Source organism: Equus asinus, chromosome 4 (assembly GCF_041296235.1).
Source record: "Equus asinus isolate D_3611 breed Donkey chromosome 4, EquAss-T2T_v2, whole genome shotgun sequence".
Lineage (NCBI taxonomy): Eukaryota > Metazoa > Chordata > Mammalia > Perissodactyla > Equidae > Equus > Equus asinus.
The window spans coordinates 69,474,239-69,498,642 of record NC_091793.1 but is presented as its reverse complement, the minus strand read 5'-3'; the positions used below and the strand labels follow the sequence as shown (position 1 = coordinate 69,498,642).

Genomic DNA, 24,404 nt, shown 5'->3' with positions numbered 1-24,404 from the left:
TGGATTTTGTCCCCCATCTACCATGGTAATTTTATTTCACTTTATAATGCAAGCAGCAGAGAAAACTACCTCTTAAGTCTGTCACTCACTAGCCTGGCCAGTGTGCGTCATAGGAGCCTTTTGGTTGCAAGCAATAGAAACTCTGCCTAGAATGGAGGTATAAGCCAGTGGGAGTCTTCATCAGCTCTCAGAACTGGGAGGCCCGTGAATGCAGGGTCCTAGGGGCTAAAACAGCCTTGTCATATCTTGTTGCCCTTGCTTCACTGTGTCTCTCTCCGTTACCACCTTGGAGGCCTCACCAAATATCGGTTCCGTCTTACAGCAGCCTCCCCACATCCGTGTGTGAAATCCTATGGAAAGGTTCTCCTATGTTCGGCATGGTTCCGGTCACGTCTTCCTCTCTGGGCCAGTTCCTCTGGCCAGGAAGTGGGTTCTGTGGCTGGCAGCCCTTCTGGAATGAGAGTGGAAGAGAGTGATTCCTCAAAGGACGGGATTGCTTTTATTAAACCAAATGATGCTGGGCACACAGGTCAGCCAGCACCTCTGTAAGGTCTTTCTGCAAAGTAGGCCCTCAGGACATTTATATAACTAGCTTGGATGGAATTGACCCCAAATAATCAATTGTTAATGTATCATCTTCCCTCTTAGGTAGCTGCCTTCATTTTGTTATTTCTCTACCCTGGTTTTGTATTTCCAATTAGTGTTATGAAGGCTTTGCAAACATTTATAAAGAAAATTGGTATAATTTTGGAGATATTTTCAGTTTCAGCTTGGTTTCTTTTCTGCCAGAGAACTGACAGAATTGACCTCCTAGGTGGGATGATTTCTTCTTTCAGCAAACATCTGTTGAGCATGCATTATGTCGCAGGCAGTGTCAGGTGTGGGGGGCAGGGACAGGGTTATGAGGAAGACATGGATGCTGCCCTGAGGAGCTCCCGGTTAGGAGTCCGTCAACCTGTAAAAAGATAAATTACAGAATAATATAATTTGTGTGATTTCAAGTGGATGACAATTGCTGCTTGGTTTGTGTGGCCATTGGAACTGTCAGTGTCTGCCCAAAGAAATGTGGTTGTTGTAGTTGATATTGAACTTTTTTCTTGTTCATAGGTAGAATGGATGACTTTTTAAAATTGTACCCAGTTGAGGTGAAATGGAAAAGGATAGCTTAAGAGGGCTGGGGACTGAGAGAAGATAGCATACTCCAGGAACCTGGCCTGGGTCAGAAGGTCACGGGAAGTTTAGCGACCAGAAGACTCTGACCACTTTGTTAGAGAATCAGGTCTGATCTAAAACCAGTGTGATTTCTAATAAGCTTAGCTGTGAATGTTTCTAATCCTGGCATCCAGCCAAAAACACCAAAAAACATTTTTATCATTTTCTAGCAGCATTGGCTTGTGGAGTTGGGGAGGAAGTGTGGTACAAGGGAATAGTTTCCCTCTTGCGAACCTCTTTCTGTGGCCACAGATAGAAAAGCCCAGGTTGGGATGAGGAAAAGTGAGGGCGTGGGTAGATTTTTTACCCCTTCCTTCTAGACTTCATTTCTTCACATCAAGTCACAGGTGTTAGATAAGTCATGCCCTAAATCTGTAAACTTCTGGAGGGCCAAGATTTCATCTTTCAGCTCTGTATCCCTGTTGCCTAGTGTAGAATAAATACTCCATAGAGGCTGGTGGATGACTGGAAGGCTCTGTGCAGACTCACCCAATAATCCTGGAGGGTGACCTCTCTTCTGAAGACAGGCTCTTCTGTGAGGTTGTATGGATCAACTCATTGCCGTCTTCTTCTAGCACGACTAACAATGCACTATTTATTTGTCTCTGCCTGTCTCCAGGACCAGAATGTCTGCTGTAAACGAGGGCTGGGATCGTTGTCTACCCCCAGGGCCTAACACAATGGGTTTTCGTAAACCTTGTGGAGGAAAGGAGGGGAGGGAGAAGAAGGAACAAGAAGAGCTTTGAAAACTCTCTCTTCCTCTGTGGCACAGTTTAGGCTTGGGGAGATGTGGAGGATGCAACACCTTTATTTGTGAATGAGCTGGGTTTCCCCGACTAGACTGTGAGGGTCCAGGGGGAAGGTCTGTGTCTTTTCCCCTTCCCCAGCGCTGCTCACTGTGCCCCATACCTGACAGGCTCTAAGTAAAGCTTTGTTGAACTAAACTAAGAGAGGTGGGGAAAGGGATTTAAAACTGAATCAGAATTTAGATCTTAAGGAATCCTGTAAACCTGAAGAGAATAATGCTCAATATGTTTGTGTTTCCAAACTGCTCCAAGATTTCCTAAATTCTTAGTGACTGAGTTATGCAATACAATAACTAAGAGCAGAGAGAATGGTATTAGCTACTGAGTTGTCAACCTGGTAGGATTGTCTCAAGCCACATAGCACAAGCTATACCTTCTAGGGTCTTTATCAATTTGGATAAAGACATAGGAATTAGCTTTGCCAGATTTGAACATCATTTAAAGCTAGAGAAGAAAAGGTGGCTGGTACATTGGAGAATAGAATTAACATTCAAAAACATGTTAGATTGAAATTACGAGCCCAAACAAATAAATTCATTTTTTAGAGAAGGTAAATGTGAACTATTTTGTTTAATTTCGGAAAAATCGGTCATACCAATTCAGGATTTGTGAGGATGCCATCTCACCTGAGAGCAGTTCATGGGGAGTAAGTGGGATGTTTTGGACTTTGTTCACACCTCGTAAACGTTAATTGCATTCTGAGCAGGGATCCTGTATTGCTCACCTTAGGACCCAGAGCTGTACCTTAGACTCAGCAGGTTACGTGAATATGGGTCTTTGAAATTCATGGGTCTCGAAGCGATGATCCTGCTCTATCTGCAGCCCTCAGACTCCATCCGGAGTACTTAACCTAGCTCCTAAGTGATTTTTTTTATGTCCAGAGGATAGCAGCCACGATGGTGAAGGGACCGACATCTTGTTAGAGAAAAGACAGAGGAAAGAGCCGTGGATGCTTCTGTAAGATAAGTTGGACTGTTATGTGGAAGAGTGATTACCCTTAGTCTCTGTTGCTGCAGGGAGGAATGGTGTATAAGCATGTGAGTCTTCTCAGGTCTGGTTCTGCTGTCTGTTTCTGCTGGCTTTTGCTCATGATACTTTGACTTCATCTGTAATTTTGACTTTTGACTGTGAGTTCATATTCCTTGGAAATTAATAGAGAAATTCTTTGAGGCCAAGAGTTGAAGCTCTGTTCTTCCAGAGAGGATTTGCTTTTGCTTCTGACAAGCACTTGGGCACACCCCGGCTCACCTGGGGATCATGTATTGGTCCCAATCATTGATTGGGAGAGCCTCATAAGTACTGAGCTCCAGTCAATGGAATCGGCCCACTCATCATTCATATAACACTGAGACAGGAAAGTTCTTTCTGATTCTACTCTTACTAGACAGGTGACTCAAAGAGCCATATAAACAGAGAGAAAATACTTGCAGTGCACATGAAGAATCTTGACGTCTCCATACAAACTTACTGTTATATCTCCGTTATGACAGTATATGTTCTAAGCACACATGGGCTTTCAAAATCCTTTCTCTTATTGCCAGGGAGCAATTCTCATTGCTCTGCAGAGCCCCTTAAATTTGCATCTGCAATGTATTAATGTACACTAATATCAGGATATTAAGTGCCGTTTCGGTATTTGACATTTCTCCAGCCCAATTAAAATGAGTAACATGCACAAGAACAGGCCCAAAGTACATATAAATTTGTGAGTTCCTCCATTTGCCTTTGAGTTTAAGAGATGGTGCTATGCAAACTGCTTTGTTTAATGGGAAGTTATTTTTATACAGATAACATCGTTCATTCTAGCACAGAACTGAAGAGATCCGTAACCTAGTTGACAGAAAGCTAACTGCTCCATTTTCAAACATCCCTTTTATTAGGGAACCTAAAGTTTTCATTTCTTTCACATGTCACCCTTAAAGCTAAAAGAACTAGACTGATGAAGGCAGAAACAGGTTTTTAAAGCACTTTGGCTCAAGTGACATTGTGTTCACTGACAGTCACAGTGGGAAGAAAACTGCAGACGACCAAGTCCATTGTGCACAGAGTCTTGACTTGGCGGGTTCAGGGACCGTCTACGTAGTGTGTGAATTTAGGTTGTTAACTACATGAAGGCCAATCTGTTGTTACAAAAGCTCATTGCAGATCTGTTTCCTCCTACACCTGTGTCAAGGTCTATGCAAAGCAGTTGTTGAATTCTAAAACTCAAAGCTTGAAATCACCTAGCTTGGGCAAATACTCAAGAAAAAAGCCAACTTCAGTGGATACACATACCTTCCTGGATTTCCACTTTTGCTGACTTTTTGGCTTTCCAGGATTTCTTACGTTCTTGCTAGCTCACAGATCTTTTAAAAGATTATAAAAAAATATTTTATATTACCTGTTTACTTGTTTTCAGTGTGAGTGCTCATCACGGTGCCAGAAACCGACATCTGTTCAGTAGAGAGAACTTCTGGCACCATCATGAGATAGGAATCTATTATTGACAGCCTAGTGACCATACTTTGGTGGGGAAGGGGGCTGATATAGGAGAGATTCCTGTATTAGGAAGAAGGTTGGGATGTAGATAACCTTTTGGGTCTCTTTCATTACAAAAGTGTACAGTTTTAGCTAAAGTAATCACTTTCTGTTTGTCTTAGGAATTTACTGTTTTGAACCAGATTAATATTCTTGAATGACATTTAAATTTGGTTCACCTAGGAGTAAAAGTTGTGAGTATCTGTCAACTATTAGAAAATATTGAATCTGCACTATACGTCATCTTAATCCACACTGTGGGTTTGAAAGCACGTTCTTAATCTGAAATTGTTGAACAAAATTAGATTGGCACTTTAGCCCTTGCTCCAGTGTAAACAAAAGTGGAATATTTGTAGATGCTTGGCATTCCTGGAGAGACGCTGCACTCTTCAAGTAGAAGTCAGTTAAGATGCCCCAAGGATTTAAATTTTTTCTGTCAAGGATTTACTGCTCCAAAGCCCCCTCTCCTACTGTCCATCTGTCCAACTTTGTCTCCTCCTTCAGAATCCAACTTGGTCATCTTCAGTTTTTTAATCATCAAATATCTGTAACCCCCACCTAGTCCTTGAGCTTGATAGGCTAAGGGTGACAGACACATTCCTGGGCCATAAAGCTACAAGTTGACTGGTTTATTTACGGCGTTGATTTTCAACTTTGGCTACACATTATAATCACCTAGGTCCCACCTCCAGAAAATCTCATTTAATTGGTCATAAGACTTGAAAAACTCCCCAGGTGATTCGGTTTTACAACCAGGATTGAGTACCACTGTTCCAAAGCTCTTAGCAATAATACTACTTTATATTGAGTAGTTAGTGAAGTGATTTCCATACAAATTAGACATTTTGATGTTGAGAATGTTTTTAACTATTGCATCAAAATATTTATATCAGATTATTAACCAAATTATGTACGGCAAATATCCCCAACTCCCGCTTGTCTTTGAGCTGCACAGCTCCAGAGGAACCTATGTTCAGGGAGCAAGAGCCACTGGGAAACCAGACCCCACTGTATTCTTGACCAGAGCCTGGTAACCGTTAGGCACTGGGATCTGTAGCTATGGCTAAACTGGAGTGCTCAGTTTGGGCTCCAAGCCTGAGAGTGGACCCAGGTCTTGGGATTTTATCTCCCTCTGGGCAGCTGTATATTATGGGACCTCAGAGCAGTGAGGAAGTCACGTAGGCTCAGAACCACATGGGGGCTGCCCATCCGCCCAGCCACAAAGCAGAGGGATGCATTTGGATAGGAGCCCATCACCCCAGGGACAGCGTTCCCTCGTAAATGTGGCACACAAACAGTGCTAGAATTTGGCTCTTTGCTCGTAAGTCATTCTTGTGTAGGGAAGAATGACGAAGGGTAGGGGGGACAGAGATGCAAAGTAATTTTATAGGTAAAGATGTTGGGAACCTGGTAATAAGACCCCATTCCTCACGTGCTCACAGGTGGGAAGAGAATTCACATTATTAGGCACATCTTCTGCCCTTGGGTGGACATGTCATTTGTCCAGTAGATATTTTGGAGGGGCTGCCATATAGGCCTGTGCTAAGCACGGGGATTGCAAAATTGAGCAGGCTGGGGCTCCTGCTCTGAGGGACATGGGAAGGGAGGAAGCCACACAACAGGAAGAGCGGCATGGCAGCTTACTCCCCACTGCCACCTTCCACCCAGGACACCTCGCCTGAAGGACGCTGAGAAACCGCATGCCCCACACACCAACAGGGAAGTTCCTCCAGCCCCTCGTGGCTGGGCCAGTCATGACGGCCACGTACCCTCAGCCTGTGCCAGCTCTGCCCCAGCTTGTGCCCGGTGGGGCTTCCACCGAGACAGCCAAGTGAGCGCTATCCTGATAGGACCGAGTCCTGCCCTGTGTCTCATGGAGGAGAGGGTGTTTAGGGTCATGTTGATACATTTTCTTATTCATGTGCCAATTTCCTTGTATTTACAGTTTCGGCAGTGCACAAAGAAACCAAGCAGTTCTTCACTTTATATAATACCCTGGACGATAAAAAGGTCTATTTGGAAAAAGAGGTAAGAGCCTTTATAAGAAAGAAAACAACTTAATCCGACGTGCGGCTGCCAGTGCTGTTGACCCCGGGAAGCTCAGATGAGCTTGGTGTCTGGAACGCGTTCCATTTAAGTGGAAGGAGCGCCCGCTGTGTGCCCGCTGCTGGGATACAGAGTCAGAGTGCAGGGTGCCCGGGAGCTCACACTACAAGGGCTGAAGGGAGACTGGCGGACAGCGGTTTGATGGCTGCGTGGGAGAAATGCCGCCATGAAAAGAAACAGTGGAGGCTGGAGCGCTGCCTGTGGAGGGGGCCCTGGAGTTGGGGAAACTTTACTTTGAGTTTTAAAGAAAGGGAGGAACCAGCTAGATAAAATGGGATGGTGGGCCGTTAGAGTTTACATGGGGAAAATAGCTGTTTTATCCTCTGTCAGTGGCAGACAGAGGCATGAATTAAAAAGACTGTAAAATTCAAAGCAGGGCTGAAAGGGGTTCCTGTGGGCACTGACAGCCCCTCCATATTGCTCTGACTCAGTCAGCTTAAGTCCATTCATGATTCAGGGCACCCTCAGGTTGGAACACAAATGATGGGGCAGGGTGTGCAGTTGATTTCCAAAAAAGAATAGTCCTGTGTTTACGGTGGCGGCACCGTGCAACGGAGCGAGCATGAGCTTTGGAGTCAGACAGATTTGGGTTTTAGTCTGGCCCTATTTTCCTCACCTGTGAAAGGGAGATAACATCTGCCTCACATGGTTATGATGGAGTTAAAGGAGAAAATGACTCTGATGTTTCTTGCACGTGGGGGTTCTCAGTACGTATTAGTCCCTGCCTACCCCTTCACCTGGGGTTGACGGAGATTGTTTTCCTTTGATCTTCGCCCTGCAACCTGTACTGTTTACCACTTTAGTAAGAGCAATAATACAGATGTATCTTTACCTGAACCCAAATGGAAGCATCTGTAATTCCTTTCACCTTTATTGCCTCTTGTCAGTCAAACCAGATGAATCTCTCTCCTCCCAGAGGGCACTCCTTGAAAGGAGGGGTTGAGTTTTGTTTTTCTCTGTATCCAGGGCCTTAACACATTGATGGGCACATCACAGGCATTTGATAAATGTTTGAACAGGTGAGGTGAGTGCATTTGGTGGGATTTACGTCCAGCCTGTGGGACGGCTCTGCTACACACCCTGTCCTTGGGGTTTTCCTACATGGCACGGGGAAGACTTGCCACCCCTAACTTAGGGGGCCATGCCCTTCTGAGAAAGCTTTGAACCCCGTTGACCAGGCGTCCTCAACAGTGCTTGAAGTTGTTGCCTCCTTTTAAAAACTAGGAGTGTGCAGATGGCTGGGGGCTTTTTCATTCTAAGCCATATTAACACAGTTAGAACTTTGCATTTTATTCCAAATCCATGTATGTGATACTTTAGCTTTCAAACATCCCTGTGGAGCCATAAAGACAAGAATATCATCTCCATGTTACAGACTGTGAACCTGAGGCCCACGTATAGTAAAGGCTTGGTCCTGAGCTCACAAGTTGAGTTAGTGACACAGCCAGAAAGAGGACCTAGGTTTCTAGACTCCAGTCTCAGAGCCTTGCCCTGGACTGTGCCACTGGGGCAGATAGAGGGTCCTACTTTGTGGGCTATGGCAGTTTCCATGGGAATGGGGACCTTGAATGATGCCTTCCCATGGAGGCTCTCAAATCCACCCAGCAGCTGGCCACATTGGCAAAAAGATCTGTGGGAAAGAACAGGATGGGCACAGTGTTCTCGCTCTCCACCCCAGCTGACCCTCCACTAAGCTGATAGCCCTGGAAATAAAGTGCAGTGTTTGGCAAGATGGAAAGGGCTGTCATGGCAGCAGCCCAGAGCCCTAATTTTAGCGTCTTCCCACCTGGGTCTTAGGTCCCTTCAAGGAGCCCTCTTCCTACATTCCCTGGGCAATACTGTGGGGCTAAGAACCCGTTGTTCTTTTTTCTCATGTTACTTTCGTCTATACAAACAAGGTATGTTCCTTTCAGAAGCAGGCTCCAGAGACGAGACAACCTTCCAGTGGTGGAGGTGGCACAAGGACCTTTCAGCCTTTTGCTTATCGTTTTTTGTTTTTTTCTTTATTCCTCAGATTAGCCTGCTGAACTCAATTCACGAGAACTTCTCACAGTAAGTGCTGTTGGTCCTGCTCCCTGTCACTACCTCGGTGCCCTGTACTTGGTATTCAGCTCACTGTCACATTGCGGTGGCATGGCTGAGTGAGACTGGGCTGGGCATGGGGTTCTCACACTTCCACCCCTCCTGCAGCATGCAAACATGTCTTGCTTTACATGGTCGTGAATTCTTGCAAAAACACAATGATATTAGAGTGAATTTTGAAAATACCAAGGGAATATCTTAGGGAAAAAAGTTAACTTTCAAATAACTTGCCTCTGCCTAACTAGCATGATCTCTTCCTGTATTCCTTTTGTCTTGCTGAGATCAGATTAACAGCATTTGTTCTTGAGCACTAAAGATGCTTTAATATTTAGATGATGAAATTATATAATGTTTAAAATCTTGCGGTAGATTTTGTTTTTAAGTTAATAGGCATCCTCCAAACTACTTTATTCAGATATGAATTTTTTCTCCAAAACTTGGATGGCAAGGCCCAGCTGTCCCCAAATCATCGCAACCCTCCAGCTTGCGGTTGGCCGACCTGCCATCCGGGCAGCCCCACGGCGTGCTCTCTGTGTTGCAGGCTTCCTTTCCTTCCAGCACAGGGTCTCTGCTGTCCCCTGGCAGGTGACCAGCAGCTAAGATCTTGATGGATTAGAAACTCTAGATTTTAAGCTTCATTTCTAATTAAAAGCAAACAAAAATCCCACAGCCCCCGATAAGATTCAATTAGTGACTTACAACCTGTGACATTTCTAAAAGTGGCGCCTTCATCTTTATTTCCTGATAATTGAGAGAGGCTGCAGTTTGAGTGTTACTGTGGTGAGTTCTGCCCGTCAGCCTATCCTTTGGAAGAACTCTCAGTCTTTGTATCCGTGTGCTCCCATCCTTCTGGCGTCATTCCCCCTGCAGAACGGGAGGTGAAGGGAAGGGTTTTAGGACATCAGGGAATCCACTTGTTTAACGGCTGCTTCTCGAAACAGGACTAGGTTTTCCCAGCCTGCTTTTAGGAAAATCTGAGAATATGCCTTCCAATCTTGAGGAGTGCCTTCAAATCCTCAGATTTTTAAAAACTAAATGGAATTCATTTCTTAAGCAGTACCTGCCATCTTTCACAGTGAAAGATATTTTTGTTAGTTTTAGTCACACTTTATTTTACTGTAAGAAAATACAGATTAGTTAAGAAAATTGTAGGGAGAATGAAAAAAAAAAAGATTCACATTCATTTAAAAAACCAGGCTAATTTTCATGCCTTCCTCAGTTTGGGATCCCTAACTGCCTGGGATCCCAGGGTCCATGGTGCCTTGCAAAGGCCTGGCTGCCACTTGGGGCATGACCTGGGTATGGGGCTCATTCCTTGGTGCCACCCCCTTTCTCCGAGTCCTCTGTGCTGGTCTTACCTTTGCTGGTCTTTCTTTCAGAGCCATGGCCTCCCCTGCTGCCCGGGACCAGTTTTTGCGTCAGATGGAACAGATCGTAGAAGGAATTAAGCAAAGTAGAATGAAGGTCAGACGGCTTCTTTTCTCTCCTGCAGCCTGTGTTTTGTGGTGGTGATGGAGAAGGCCCTGCAAAAAGCAGGCCTCTTCTGGTTGTTCTGGGAACGTGCTCTCAGACCTGAAGACACATCATCAGTGTCTGCAGAGGGGCCCCGCCATGCCTCTGAGCCTGCAGTGGGCAGGGCTAGCTCCAGGCGCTGCCCGCCCTGGGGGTTCAAAGGCTGCTCTTAGCAATAACCCCCATGGATCGAACACCTGTGTGCCAAGCATGGCGCTAATCCTCCTCAAAGCCCTGTTCAGTGAGGAGTGGTACTCCCGTTTCACAGGTGAGGAAACCCACTTCACCAGCAGGCTTCCTCTCTTGCCCAGAATCCCTTCCTCACTGGATCTTTGGTTCCTGATATTCTGCCATTAGAGATTCATTCCTTAGATCTTGAGAGCCTTTTAGTTTTCAGGAACCCCCCATAAAAAACGCAAATAATTGCTGAACCAAATTCTGCTAAAGTGAGAGGATATTGAACCTAAGAAGTCAGAAGAGAAAAGAGGAACTGACCAGGGGTGTGGGAGTTCCAGAGAAGCTTTCAAGAGAACCATTCAGTCTGGGGCAGCATGGGATTTTCTTTGCTTTGCGGCTCTGCACATGGGCCGTCTGGTCTGCAGGAAAGTAGACTTGCTGACTGTCTGGAAGCCAGACACACAGCGCAGTTTCCTGCTACCGAAGCCAGTGAACCTTCTCTCATTCCTCCAGATGTCTGTTGCTGTGGGTCCTGTTTAAAAAACATATTACACCAGATTGGTCCTCAGGTATGGCAGTAAAACCTCCTGGTCTTAGGGCATCTTCTCGCACTATCTGGGAGCAAAGTGGTCCAGGGGGTGATGTCAAAATGTAACATGTGGAAGGAAGGATTGCCTGTGGGACCTGTCATCATAGTACCTGCTCACAAAGACACACATTCAAGCTGCCTGTGATCTCCTCTGACAAGGGATGAACTAAGGGCAGACTCTCTCCACCTCCCTTTCCCTGTAGAAAATATTGATCTCCCCATTAATGACTTCAATAAAATGAGGCCAAAGGAGCCAAAAAAATGCATCACTGGTGACAAGATTATTCAGCGACACAATGAGAGCAGCCTGAGGCAGCGCTTGTCGTGTGCGCGTACACTTACCCGAGACAGGACAGGCTCTCTTGCAGAGCGAATGAGTCCCTTCTCCGTGCCCTGGGGCATGCGGCAGGTGGAGGCCAGAGAACTGGGCTGACCGCAAGCTGTAGCAGCCCTTTCCACCCCTGCGTGCTCCTCCCCGGGGAGCTGCTCTTGCTCCTAGTGAAGAACCACAGAATTTATTGGGGTTTTTTCATTTGGCTGCCCCTTCCTGTTTACTGGGAGATGACTCCTGGGGGGAAAAATAGGCCTGAGCCTTCATTCTCTCTGTTCTCTCCCAGGCTTCCTGCTGGCAGCACCTCAGTGCTGGCAGTGAAGGAGGCTGCCGCTGTGGCCGCCTCACCTTCCAGGTGGTGGGCCCCTAGAAGGATGGTCAGGACCCGGGGTGCAGAGGGCTATCTTTCTTGTGTCTGTGTTGCTAGTGGCTAACAGAGCTCCTGGCCCATGCTGGGCACTCGAACTGTGTGTTGAACAAGTGAATTCATTCAGTTGACTCCAGATCAGTTCTCAGAGGGTTCCAGGCAGGGTCTGAATATTGGCTGGCACCCTGAGTGGAGCAAGTCTGTCTGCTTTGCAGAGCAGCTCTCATTGGTGTGGATGTCTTTCGTTAGTTTGAAAAAAGCCATAGCCTTCCCTGTCTCAGTGGCCTGATGGGTCCTGCTCAGAGCAGATGTGGCAGGGGAGTCTGTGTCCCCCCAGAGCACAGATTTCTCCAGAACCAGCAGATTCAGGGTGTACACACAATAGAGCAGCGGTGGCTACGAGTGGTAGAATAGGTGCCCGTGGTCCGTGGAAGGCTTCCTGAGCAAAGAGGGACTCACACACTAGTAGGCATTTTGACCTCACCCAGAGGAGGTAAGGTCTCTGGGTCTTTGGAGTACTGAGAGCGAGTGCTCGGTCAAAGAATCTGGAGTTCCTGACCTCGAGTGCGAAGGGGTGATCCAGTAAGCAAGGAGTAGGAGCAGTGTGAGTGGGTGAGGGGATGCTGAGAACAGTGTGAAAATGGAACTCAGACCTGAGAGTCTGCTCCTGACTCTGAGGGTGAGAGGTCTCTTACCACTTCTTACCACATGCTTTCTAGGATGGCAAATGTCCAGATGAAACACTGTCTTTATTGAGTAGCTACTGTGAACCAAATGATGTATCATTCACTTAACACGTAATGTCATATACTCTTCACAATGAAACCTGTGATATAGGTGATATTATCCTTATTTTACAGCTAAGGCACCTGTTCTTCAGAAAGGTTAGCTAACCTGTCCAAGGATACAGTGAGTAGCAGAGCTAGGATTTGACACCACGCCTTTGTGGCCTCAACTTTATGCCCTTTCCAGGTTCCCACCCTACCTCCCAAAGTAGGTCCTGGATACATTTGAATTAAAGTGCATTTTTTTGCTTATATCACTAGGATATAGTCAGTCATGGCCAGATTTTCTGCTAGAGTACAGAGCAGACAGGAAAGTCCTGGAATCGACCTGCCTGCTCTGCTAAATATGAGATAGGGACCTAGCTTCGAGGGTCCCCCAGCGCAACAGAGAAAGTAGCTGACAGCTTTGGGAAGGGAGGTCCAAGAAGGAACAGCAGTGGGCGTTGTGGCAGGAACCATGAGCAGTGATAGGCATTCGGGCAGCATCTGGAAGTCGGCCACGAGGGAGCAGGGCTAACTGCTGAACCAGGCCTCTGAGTGTAGGAGAGCCCTGGCTGGAGTCCCCAGAGGGGACTGCCCCCTTCTGGAAGACCTGGGTACAAGGCAGGTTTCCAAACTCCAGACCCAGGCATGGGTATGCAGCAGGTGGCCGTCTCTAGAGCTGTGGAAAGAGGAGAGCACAGAGTCTCAGAATGAGTTATCAGTGGACTTAGGAGCTGGGCACACGGTCAGGATTGGACCAGGGAAATAAAGTACAAGCCACTGCCACCTCTGCCCAAATGTCACCTCCTCAGAAAGCCCTCCCTGGCCAGCCTGTCTGAAGAGGCCGTGCACCCACCCTCCTCTCCGTCCCTTAACCTTGTTCATTTTCTTCACAGTACTGATCACTGCTTGGAATTTGCTTGTGGAGTTCTCTGTGTGATACTTGGTTAGTGTCAGTTCTCTAGAACATGTGCTCCGTGAGAGCAGTGACATCACCTTATCACCGCTGCATTTAGTGCTCAAGATGTCCACTCACTCAATATTTGTTGAATGACTAAGCTTTTAGGGACCTTAGAAAAATTTCTCTAATCAAAGACTGGCCTTTATTTATGAGATCAAAATCCTGGAAATAACCTAAATCGTCCACCAATAGCAAGATGAGTAAGTAAGCAGTGATTGTTAGGAATAGCGTATGGTTTTTTGAGTTATAATTGTAGACAGTTTATAATAGCATTGAAATACTTATGCTCAATAAAAAGAGGATAATTTTGTAGTTTGATCTCAGTTGTTTAAATCAGAGTTGCTCAGTGTAGCATTTGGACCAGATACTTCCTGCTGTGGGGCTGTCCTGAGTGCTGTAGGGCTTTAGCAGCAGCCCTGCCTCCTGCCAGTAGATGCCAGTAGCACCTCCCCACCCCAGCTTTGGCAATTAATCTGTCTCTAGAAATTCTGGGGGGAAAATAGCCCCTAGTGGAGAACCACCAACCTGTTTTTTGTGAAATTGTTTGAGGTCAAAAAAAAAATTTTTTTAATGGAACAGTTAAACGCCTAATGATAGAATTGCTAAATAAATTATAGAGCCTCTATGCAATATCACACAAATAAACCAACCTCAAAAATGATGCAAAGAAAGAAAATACTGGAAGGAAATCCATGAAAGTGTTAGTAATAGTTGTCTTTTGGATGTTGCCAGCAGCCCTTCATCAGAACATGCCTCTTCATCACTGTTTCCCAAAATGTTTCCACAGATTGAAAAGAAGAAGCAAGAGAACAAAATGAGAAGGGACCAGCTGAATGACCAGTACCTGGAGCTGCTAGAGAAGCAGAGGCTGTACTTCAAGACTGTGAAGGAGTTCAAGGAGGTGAGAGGAGGGTTGGGCCCGGCACGTGAGGCTGAGGTGAGATCTGTGTTCACCTCCAGAGGAGCCTTTCAAAACCAGAGCAGTTCCTGGTTCTCGCCTGGTCTGTAATGGGAGATGGCAAGTTGGCAGTGTGATCTGGCAGTTAAGTGTGGTTCTCAGCAGTTCAAGATCATGTTGTTCTGTGGCCCATCTCAAGGCTCTGGTTGAATGTTCTGTGAGAAAGCGTCTTTATTTTCATTTTCCTAACGCTTAGTAGGCACCTTAAACTCACCAGCAAACAGGCACCATCACCCACATCAAGGGCCACCTGGGAAGAGCACTTGTTCTGGATTCAGATCTAGAATTTCCCTCCCCCCATTCTTAGGCAGGGAGGGACCTCGAGAAGCTGCGTGGGAAGAGACTGGACATTGAGTATGGCAGGCTTGGGTTCCAGGCCCACCCTCAGCACTTACCCACCGTGCACTGGGGCTGTGGCCTAGTCCCTCCAAGCCTCAGTTTCCTCAGTGGTGGGTTCTGGTGGGTCAGATGAGGGATGGAAGCATCTAGCACTGTGTTTGGCACCTGTAACACTCAAGTGAATGTTTTGTCGCTGTCTTTTCTCTCTGCATTGGGGCAGGGTTACTGTCCATTGTTCCAGAGAGAAAAGTGTTTGCCCTTAAGAGAAAAGAGACTTCATTTGGTCACTTGACAGGATCTCAGCAGCTTTATTTTCAGGAACTCTTTCCCCCTTTCTAAGCTAAATCCATGTGGTTTTAATGAGTTTAGAGATTGCTGAAAATACAGAGGAGCTAAAAGTAGGTTGTATCCTGGTGTTTAGTATACAGGATAAAAAATATAATCGTTCCATACCAATGATTTTGTTCTCGTTTATTCCTTCTTTCCTCTCTTCTTTCCTCCTTCTTTCCTTATCTTTTTCTTCTCTTTTGTGTAATTGTAACTTTTGGTAGCCACAACTCACGGGCATTTCAAAATCTCTCATCCTTTCCACAAATGTCCCTCCAGCTCCTCCCACGCCCCTGGGGATGGATCAGGTTGTAGAACAGACCTGGTCCGTGTGTCAGGGAGCTTCCACTGTGGGGAGGGAGACAGATGATCAGCTAGGAGACAGCGAACCTAGGCGAGAAGTAGTAAGGGATGAGCAGGAGTTTCAGTCTTTGCCGTGGGCACTAATGCAATGCAGGTGATGTCATTGGCTGAGAAGGACTTGGCCATGGGCACAGCAGGAGGCTGCAGCCGGGAGCAGCCGGGGACAGGGTCTGAGGCTTGGCAGCATGGAGAGCGAGCGGCGAGGTGCTCCGGGGCTGAGAGTTTGCGCTGACGTTTTTGAAAGGGCCAGTGAGTGTGCTGGCAGGGCACAAAGAAAGCCCCTCTCCTCCCCACCAGAGCTCGGTCTTCCCCTTAACCCAAATAACTCACCAAGAGAAAAGGCCCAGAAGAGGAGAATGACTCTTCACATGTTGCTGGGACGCACCAGCCCTGCCCTTTTGACAGCAGAAACAGAAACGTAAGCAAATAAGTTGGGGAGGATAAGTGTAAGCTGTCAGAATCAAAGCAAAGCGAAGCGAAATGGAAAAGCTGGTTCTTGCAGTCCAGGCTCTCAGGGCAGAGGGTGCCCTCCAAAGGAAGCAGGTCCTTCCACTGTGGTGGGCATCAGGATTTCTCATTCCGCTGTCTCAGGCACAGGATCTCTCACGTCAGAGACAGGCGGCTCCTTCAGAGCCAGCGAGACCCTGGACCAGTTCTTGTCCGAGCCTGTTGTCTTCAGAGCAACTCGGAAAAAAAGGCAGGGAGAATGTAATATGTTCTGCGGACAGCTATATATATTTCCTTTAAAGGACTCACCTTTCTAAAATATAGCGTGTCCTCTTGTTTTTGATGTCAAAATTGTATTTCCCTTTTAAAATAGTGGTGATAGTGTGTATTCCTTTTTTTTTTTAACATTGTACTTGGCAAAAATTTTGAATTAGCAACGACGTATCAGTGTTCCCAAATTTTAAACTTCTTTCCACAACTTCTTTCCTCCTCTGAGGTAACTCAGTCCCTCGTCGGGCCACCACCATTATTGAGGAGGAGGTGGCGATGGGGGCTGGCTTGCTGCTCCCCGGGCTCCACCCCATCCCTTCAGCCAGAGCAATTCTGCTCTTACATCTGCAGTTCCAGGTAAGATCTCGATTGTGGTAGAAAAACAGTTTGAAAGGGCAGCCCTTCATCCCAGGTGGAGTGGCCTCTCTCTTCTGCCTTCTTCACCTGCCTCCACCCACCTGCTTGGTGTTCTGCTCTCATGTTCTGAATTCTCACCACATCCTGGTCCCTAGCACTTGTGCTGGGCAATAATTATTCTCCATGCGGAACACAGCATCATTGTCCGAAACGTGGTCTTTGGCCACCTTAGTAGTTCCCTTTGTTGGGTTTGGTTTACTCCACATTAATTGAGCACCAGTGATGCCCCCTGGGCTCCATGCGGGCACTAAGACATGCCCTCATCCTGACCCCCAGCCTCCTCTGCTGTCAGGACTGTTTTGAGTAGAGACATTGGGTTATCTTGGAACTTTCATTGGCTTGCTCACCCTGGGAGAGTGTGTGGATAACAAGTCTGCCAGGAAACAACACATCCTCTGAAGTCACCGTAACCACAGCATTACATTAATTATTGTCTCTCACAGGGTCACCAAACCAAGATTTAAATTCTATGTAAATTCTAGCCAGCACTGATGAGTGCAAACCATAACATTTTTATGAAGCTGGCTCTGGCTACATAATCTCGCGTGAGCTGAATTCACTGTGAGTGCTGTGTCTGACACAGAGTGGGCCCCATAGAGTCTTCAGCAGGAAAGAAATAGAGGCAAGGACACATTTTTCCTTTTGTTCTAGAAAGAAATGCCTGAAGGACTCTTCCTCTATTTGCTTTGAACAGACAGACAATATCGTTCTGTAGTCTCCCAAAAGGCGTCTCTAGTAGATTGCATGAACTTAATCAGTGTTCACACACACTAGGTGACAGCCCAGGATATCTTGACTGACACACTCAAGCACCATCTCAGTGTGGTGTGATGTACAGAATTACCCCTGGTGGGCCTCTACTCTGGGGGTTTTGGATGCTTCTGATGTTTTTGCCTCATTTAAAAGGTGAGGTCAGTGACAACTGAAACTAATTTACTTATTCATTGTTTTATTATGGAAATTTAAAAAATACGCAGAAGTAGAGAAAGTAGTGTAACCTCATAATAGTATGACTGCCTGTTCCTGTTCCATCTCCTCCCCTCCTCACTTCTTTTTGGCTGGAAGTTTTTCCCCCAAGAAAATCTCAATAACTCATTTTAAGAAGCAAAACTTTCTTCTTAACTTTTCTAATACAACAAATGTTACTCGACTTCACCTTCTTTCTCTTCCCACCCCTAGGAAAAATTAACTGCCTCCCCTCCAAATACATGTGCTCAAACAGTGCCAGAGTACCCTGCTTCTCACACTAACTTAGCCCACCCTCAGCTCAGGGCCTCGCTATTCCAGAGCTCTGAAGGGAAGATAAGTATAAACTATACAGTGAACTGGCACTTGTCTTAGTAAAACCAGGGTCGCTGTAGCTGGAAAGATCAAAGAGCCTCCAGAGAGGTGGGGTCCCTAACCGGGCCCAGGGAGATGGAAACGTTGACCTTGAGGCCTTGGATGCAGAGGTTCAAGGGTGAAAGAAGGTTTCTCTTCCATGCTAAGTGCATTTCCAGGGAAGCATGGCTGCTGGAGGCCTGGCCACCCTGCCAAGCCCGGGCCCTCGGGCTTGACCTTTCCAGGCCCCTCCCATTATCATGTACACCTCTCAGTGTAGACACGGCTCCTTGTGACGTGGCCCAGGGAAGAGGTGGAGATTGTTTGCTAGCAGATGGCGGTTTCCTGAGCTCCCAAGGCCGGTGGGAACAGGGGGAAGGAGGATCCACGGTGAGCAGCTTTGGAAGATGTCTGCAGATGGGAATACACAGTGACGCAGAGGTGGCCTTGCACCACTCGACATCAGATTCCACACTCAGGATGGGAGTGACCTCCCTTCGTGACACTCCTCAGCACAGGCAGTAATAGATCTCATGCAGCTCCTTTTTAAGGGGACAGGTGCCCCTTGACACATTTCTCTCACCCTGTCTTCTGTGAGTTTCTTTCTTTCTTAAAGCTAGGACATTCCTAACTTTCACTCTGTCGGAGTAAGAACTTCTCTGCATGCTCTGCTTGCTGTGTAAACCAGGGCTGCCTTTTGCCACTCCTTCGGCTGCTGTATCCGAGAGCCTTCTCCCCTTCCCCACTGTAGTGGTCCAAGATTGGCACCTAAGTGTCTGCTTTCTGCTTCTGGACCCTTGAGGATTTTGGAGGCTTCAGGAAGCCCTTCAGAAGGACAGTGCCTGATCCTCTCACCCTGTTGTCAGTCTGACAGTTCAGAAGCCAGTAGTCATTAGAGCTGTCTTGGCATTGAAGGTCAGCACGTTGCCAGGAAGTATCAGCGTGCTCATGGCAGCGTGCCAGGAGGCTGGCTTAGTGGGTCAGTGGGTGTCTCCTATGGGACTGGGGGAGGACAGTGAGACCATCTGGGCCTCACGTGGGTGCTCGTGTCACCACCTCCTCTCTGCTTCCCCCCAGGAGGGCCACAGGAACGAGGTGCTGCTGTCCAAGGTGGGAGCCAAGGCCTCCTGAGAGCCCCCGACATCATCATTGCATGGCCGGGGTTCTCTAAATGCCACATACTGACAACAAGGCTGTGAAATGGTTCTGAACGCTGCATAGAGAGATGCGGGTGCAGTGATCTCAACACCCTGGACATGTTCTTGCTCCGATTTGCTTCCACGTCATCTCTGTGTTGGTTGTCGTTGATGGAATCAGATGGTGTAGACATCGGGGCTTGGATAACACCCATCATCCTATGAAGAAATGTGGGCAATATTTGTTCTCTGTGTCAATTCAACTTTTATTTCTTCAGTAACACTGCACATATGAAGGTACCTGTATTTGTATGGACCCTCTGAATAAAGAAGAGTTCATTTGTTCAGCAGATGTTAATTGAGCAACCACTGGGAGGTAAGCACTGAGGGAGATGGAGAGAAGTATGAGACACAGACCCTGCACCCCAGACACCCAGCATGTGTCCCAGGGTGCAGACATAGCCCACCTGACCCCAGAGCTTTGCCACCTGGGATTTTTTAGTAAACAAAGGCTTTTAGCTGAGTGACCAGCCCATGTGAGTGTTGGTCACTTGGGCCCTTCACTGTCTGTGGTGCCTTTCATTCTTGGCTCCTCAAGATGCCGGCCAGCTGGCGAATGGTGTAGCAACTGGAATGAAAGCTCAGTACTGCAGTTGGTTTAATCTTTACCCACTACTCGTTGCTCAAGGTCATTTCACCCAAAAATGGAAACGGGCCCCGCATTGAGGACACTTCAATAAGAATGACACCTTCTCATGCCCGATTTTTCATTTGAGTCACAGCCAACATGGGGAGGAACTTGTGCATCTCCCTCGTTAAGAGCACGTTAAATGTGCCCTACCCTCTGGACACGTCGTGGTCTAAGCAGAGATGTGACCTGCACACCATTCACTGCAGTCCAAGGCAGGACATGCTCAGTCTCAGAGTGACAGGCCATGAGCAGGTACAGAGGGCATCAGGAGGAGGAGCACTGAGGTGTGCAGACGTCCGGGAGACTCCATGGAGGAGGCAAGATTTGGGCTGGGTCTGAAGGGGGCCTCACATTATAATAGGCAGAGAGGGGTGGAACGACCACTTTGGATAAAGTACGACTATGATTAAAAACTCGAGGGTGCAGAGAGTCCGAGGCCTGCCTGTTGGGAGAGGAGTAGACTGGTCTCTCGGGAGGCCTTAGAGGAGCGATGGGCTGGGACCAGCCTTTGGAGGGCCTTGAAGAGAGGCAGAGGGGTGACTTTATTCTCTGAAAATGAGCAGTCCACGCCAAACACTCAGCTCCTCCTGCCCTGGTCCTCAGGAGCCTGGCAGCTCAGTTATGGTCAGTTAATCCCAGCCTGGGGTTGGCACTTCATTCTGCATAAACCTTGCACTCATACCAGTTAGCAGGTTTGGACAATAAAACAGGAAAGCTTAACCATGTCAAGCAAATAGGGCCTTCAGTGCAGCCACGGGAACCTCGTGTTCATTTGTAGTGCCGTAATGTATGCATTAAGCAGGGCTGATGTGTAGACACCTAAAACATCTCATGCTGGACTGACAGCAGCCGTTAGCTTCTGTGCCAGGGCCAGGGCAGCCCAGTGATGGGATGGCTGCTCCCGGAGCTGAGTGGAAGCAGCAGTCTTTGAAATGGCACTCCCGCGTGCTGAGCGCACTTCTCCTGGGCCACGTGCATCTCCGGATAGGCTGGACCCTGGGCCATGGTCATGTGTGGACTTCGGCAGGGCTCCGTGAAGTTGACGCAAGTGACTGCCACAGAGTGGGTGGCTCTCTGAAGGCAGGGGAAGGAGACAGCAGTTTGATGGGAAAGTATTTTAGGTTCAGGAAAACATCTTCGCCCCTTGTTGGGACGCTCAGAGACCCGCTCCCTAATTCACAACTTCTGAGCATTTGGGAGACTCTGTGTGGCTCTGTCCACAGGTGGCAGGGAGGAGGAGGGTAATATTCTGTGGTTATGGTAGGCCACCTCTCTGTGTTATTGGGGGAAGTATGGCACGACGAATCCTGAGCAACCAATAATTCTTTTTAAGAGCCCGGTGGCATAGTGGTTAAGTTCGTGTGCTCCAATTCTGTGGCCCAGGGTTCGCGAGTTCGAATCCTGGGCATGGTCCTGCAGACTGCTTGTCAGGGCCATGCTGTGGTGGTATCCCACATACAAAATAGAGGAAGATTGGCATAGATGTTGGCCCAGCGACAATCTTCCTCAAGCAAGAAGAGGAAGATTGGCAACAGATGTTAGCTCAGAGCCAATCTTCCTCACCAAAAAAAGAAAAAGTAGGGGCATTTATTTATTTGGGGCTATGTTTCTGAAGAGTTTCACTGGGTTTGGTTTGGGGATAGGGAGTTATCAATAGAAATCTTTTCCCTCTCTTTAATCTACGAGGCCTAATACAGATGATAAATTTGTTTCCATTCCTTGAACACATTTTTAATTAGGCAGAAGCCAGTCTTGAGAATTCCGTGTTTGCCACAGATAACCCATAGAGTGGCTAGTGCCTTTGTGAGTAATTACAAAGATGGACAGTACAAATTAGGACATTAAGTGTGCTTTACAGTCAGGCCTTAGAGGCTGAGGAGAGGCCCCGAGGCCCCGAGGCCCCAAGGCCCCATCATTTGAGAAGTCACTCAAGGAGGTTCCTCCGCATCCTTCTGTATGTCCAGAGTATGGCTGGGTGTTCTGCCAAGCCCACAGGCTTTTCTGGAGTAAACAAAGAAGGGGGAAGACATCCTTCACTTACTTTTATGAAATGCGTGCTTCAGGAAGAATGAGGTTTCCCCAGGAAGCCTTCAGCTGTCCTGCTCCGTCAAAGCAATGAGCTTGCTAAGGGGGCAGACATCCTGTGGCTGGCCGCCCAGGGCCCTGGGATTCTGGGCCAGCCTCTGGGTCAGGGGCTCCCCTCCTTCCCACATGCGTCTCGTGGAGTACATGGGCTGCTTTGGTTCAAACCAAAGTCAGGACAGACTAGGTGACCATGAGACATCTGGGGCGACAAAGGGGACATATTTCCTGTTGTCCTTGGCCTGGGCTCAGTCTCTCGTGGATCACTGGGGTCAGCTCAAGCACTGGAGGGAGGTGCCAAGTGTTAGAGGACAGCCACCCCAGTCACACGTGAGGGGTGTGTTTCCTTTTTTAACAGAGAGGGCAACTTCCAAGTTTGTCAGGCCTAAGCTCTGGTTGGAATCTGAAGTGTGTGGTTCTAAGTAGATTCTGGTTCCTTGCCCGTATTCTGTGGATGGTCAGGTCCTGCCAGTGTCGACTGAGCCTGGCAGTGGAGCCAGAAGGCAGAGGGGCTGGTCCAGACAGGAGGCCTTTCCCAGGCCGAGGAAGCACTCCCTGACCAAACACCGTAACTCTCGGGACCTCCTGACACCAGGGCGGAGGATGGGGAAGGCTCCGGGCGGCCCTCTTACTACCTCACACAGCACCATCCCTGTGACATCAGGCTGTAACGCCGGGGGACCCGGTCACGTCTAGTGACCCCAGCAGACCCGCCTGAAAGGGCCCTTGGACAGCACACAGTGGCCTGTCACCTGTGCCACCTTGGTTTCTCTCAGCATGGCCTGGTGTCGTGCTCTCTGCAGGTGACTGATGGTCAGTGGAGCAGGGAAGCAGTCATTTTAGCAGTACACGTGAAAAGTTCCCTTGGCCGAGCCTCAGAGGCGGATAGCTGGCCTGACATGTGCTTTGAGGGAGAGCACGAGGATGTGCTGTGTGATTTGCTCGTCGCCTTGGTTGGCCTCCAGGGGAAAGTGCAACTTCCCGCAGAGTGTGGCAGTGGCGGAGCCCAGCAGGATGAGGTGCCATGTCTGTCCATGGGGCTGGGTATGGCCAGCAGAGCCGCCCTGTTTGATGCATCTTCAAGGAATCTCAGGCCCTCTCTTTGTCCTTTTCCCTCTGTCCAGAGCACTCCATCTAACAGCACATGGTGATAGGCTGAAAATGGTACATAACAAATGGTTATAATGGTCTCCCCTCTTCTCACAATAACTGTGAAAACGATAGGGGGGATTTAGGAACTGGTCTGTGGCCTGTTTGACCATGTCGGGAATCCTGTGTGCTCTCCACATCAGCCCTACATCCGTTCCTCAGAGTGCGAGCTCGTGCCTACTTGTGGCCGTTGCCCTTTCTGTTGCCTCTGCCTAGATGGCTTTCCCCCCAAGGTCGTGGGCAGTGGCTTTCCCTGACGCCATGACACTTGTACAGACCCATTCAGTGTCAGCCTGTAGCCCTGACCATGTTCTGCCCTTTCCCTGCTCTCTGTCTTGCTGGCATATGCCACTGTTTGAATGTCGGGGTCCTTTGCAAACCGTGCCTGCCCTCCCCTCGGGGTGTCAGAGTGACGGCGGGGACCGTCTCCCCAGCAGCTGGCTGGGGGGATGAGGAAACTCTGGTTGGATAAAAGAGCTTCTCCACGTGGCAGCTTTGCCCCCCTGTGTTGGCAGAGTTCAGATTGAGCCATTCATCTGACCTATGCTTGGTTTGAGAGCAGGTAGACAGTTTTATTCAGCAGCTTCAGAGGATCTCTCTCAGAGTGTGTGTTATATTCTCATCGTGAAGGGTGGGATGAGAAAGGTGTGAGGGGTTTCATACCTCGCAAAGGAATTACCTTCTACACATGTTTTTTCTCCCCATGTAGGAAAAAAGAAAGCGTATGCACACTAACATCAGAGATTAGATCGTGGGGTGTGTTTGGGCTCAAAGCATGTCATGAATCTAAAGGTAACTTGACTGGTTGAAATGACTCAGCCACGAGAAACCAAGAAGTGGGAAGCAGCCCTCGGATACGGTCCTGCCTCGTGGAGGGTGACCGACGACCTTTTAAAGGTGCAAACGCACACACCTTTCAAACCAGCAGTGCTACTTCTGGGAATTTTTCCATGTACAGGATTTTCACTGCAGCATTGTTTGCAATAGCAAAAAGAAAAAGACAAAAAAAACGCTGGAATCTACACCAGCGTGGGGCAGTGGTTAAATATATTCTGGTGAATGTGTACAATGGAATATTAAGAGAAATTTAAGAGACTAGAGCCACTGTGTAAGCACTGCCATGGAATGCCCCCCAGGATGCATGGTTAAGTGGGGAGAAAGAGGCTCATCGTGTCCTAGTGTTTGTCTTTCAAAAGAGGAAGGGGATGGGGAAAAACGTGTGTCTGTGGGTGTGTATATGTGTGTGTGTGTCTGTCCGTATACACACACACATGGACATCTAAACATATCTGCTCGCATATGCCTAGACGAGGAGGATACACGGCACCTGGCGGCCTTGGTTGCCTCTGGGAAATGGGGTGGGAATTACTTTTCACTGTATACCTTTTGTACCTTTTGCATTTTGTACCATGTACCGGTATTATCTATTCAAAAAATAAAGTTTTTAAATTTTCATTTGGTTTGCTTTTCTAAAAAAG

General features: G+C 47.8%; 1 protein-coding gene across 13 annotated transcripts in view; it reads left to right on the top strand.

Moving 5' to 3' along the window:
* Positions 1-24,381, top strand: part of LOC123285344 (coiled-coil domain-containing protein 93-like) — a 157,142-nt gene extending 132,761 nt beyond the window's left edge. For 8 of the 13 annotated variants that reach the window (XM_070507480.1, XM_070507477.1, XM_070507474.1 and 5 more), the window contains 6 exons: positions 6,481-6,563; positions 8,656-8,693; positions 10,103-10,187; positions 14,215-14,328; positions 15,712-16,488; positions 18,946-24,381. In XM_070507480.1, coding sequence (XP_070363581.1) covers positions 6,481-6,563; positions 8,656-8,668 — 96 coding nt within the window. In that variant the 3' untranslated portion in view covers positions 8,669-8,693; positions 10,103-10,187; positions 14,215-14,328; positions 15,712-16,488; positions 18,946-24,381. The remainder of the gene's footprint in view (positions 1-6,480; positions 6,564-8,655; positions 8,694-10,102; positions 10,188-14,214; positions 14,329-15,711; positions 16,489-18,945) is intronic. The other 5 variants (XM_070507484.1, XM_070507483.1, XM_070507475.1 and 2 more) reach the window with 1 other exon arrangement.
* Positions 24,382-24,404: the final 23 nt, after the last annotated feature.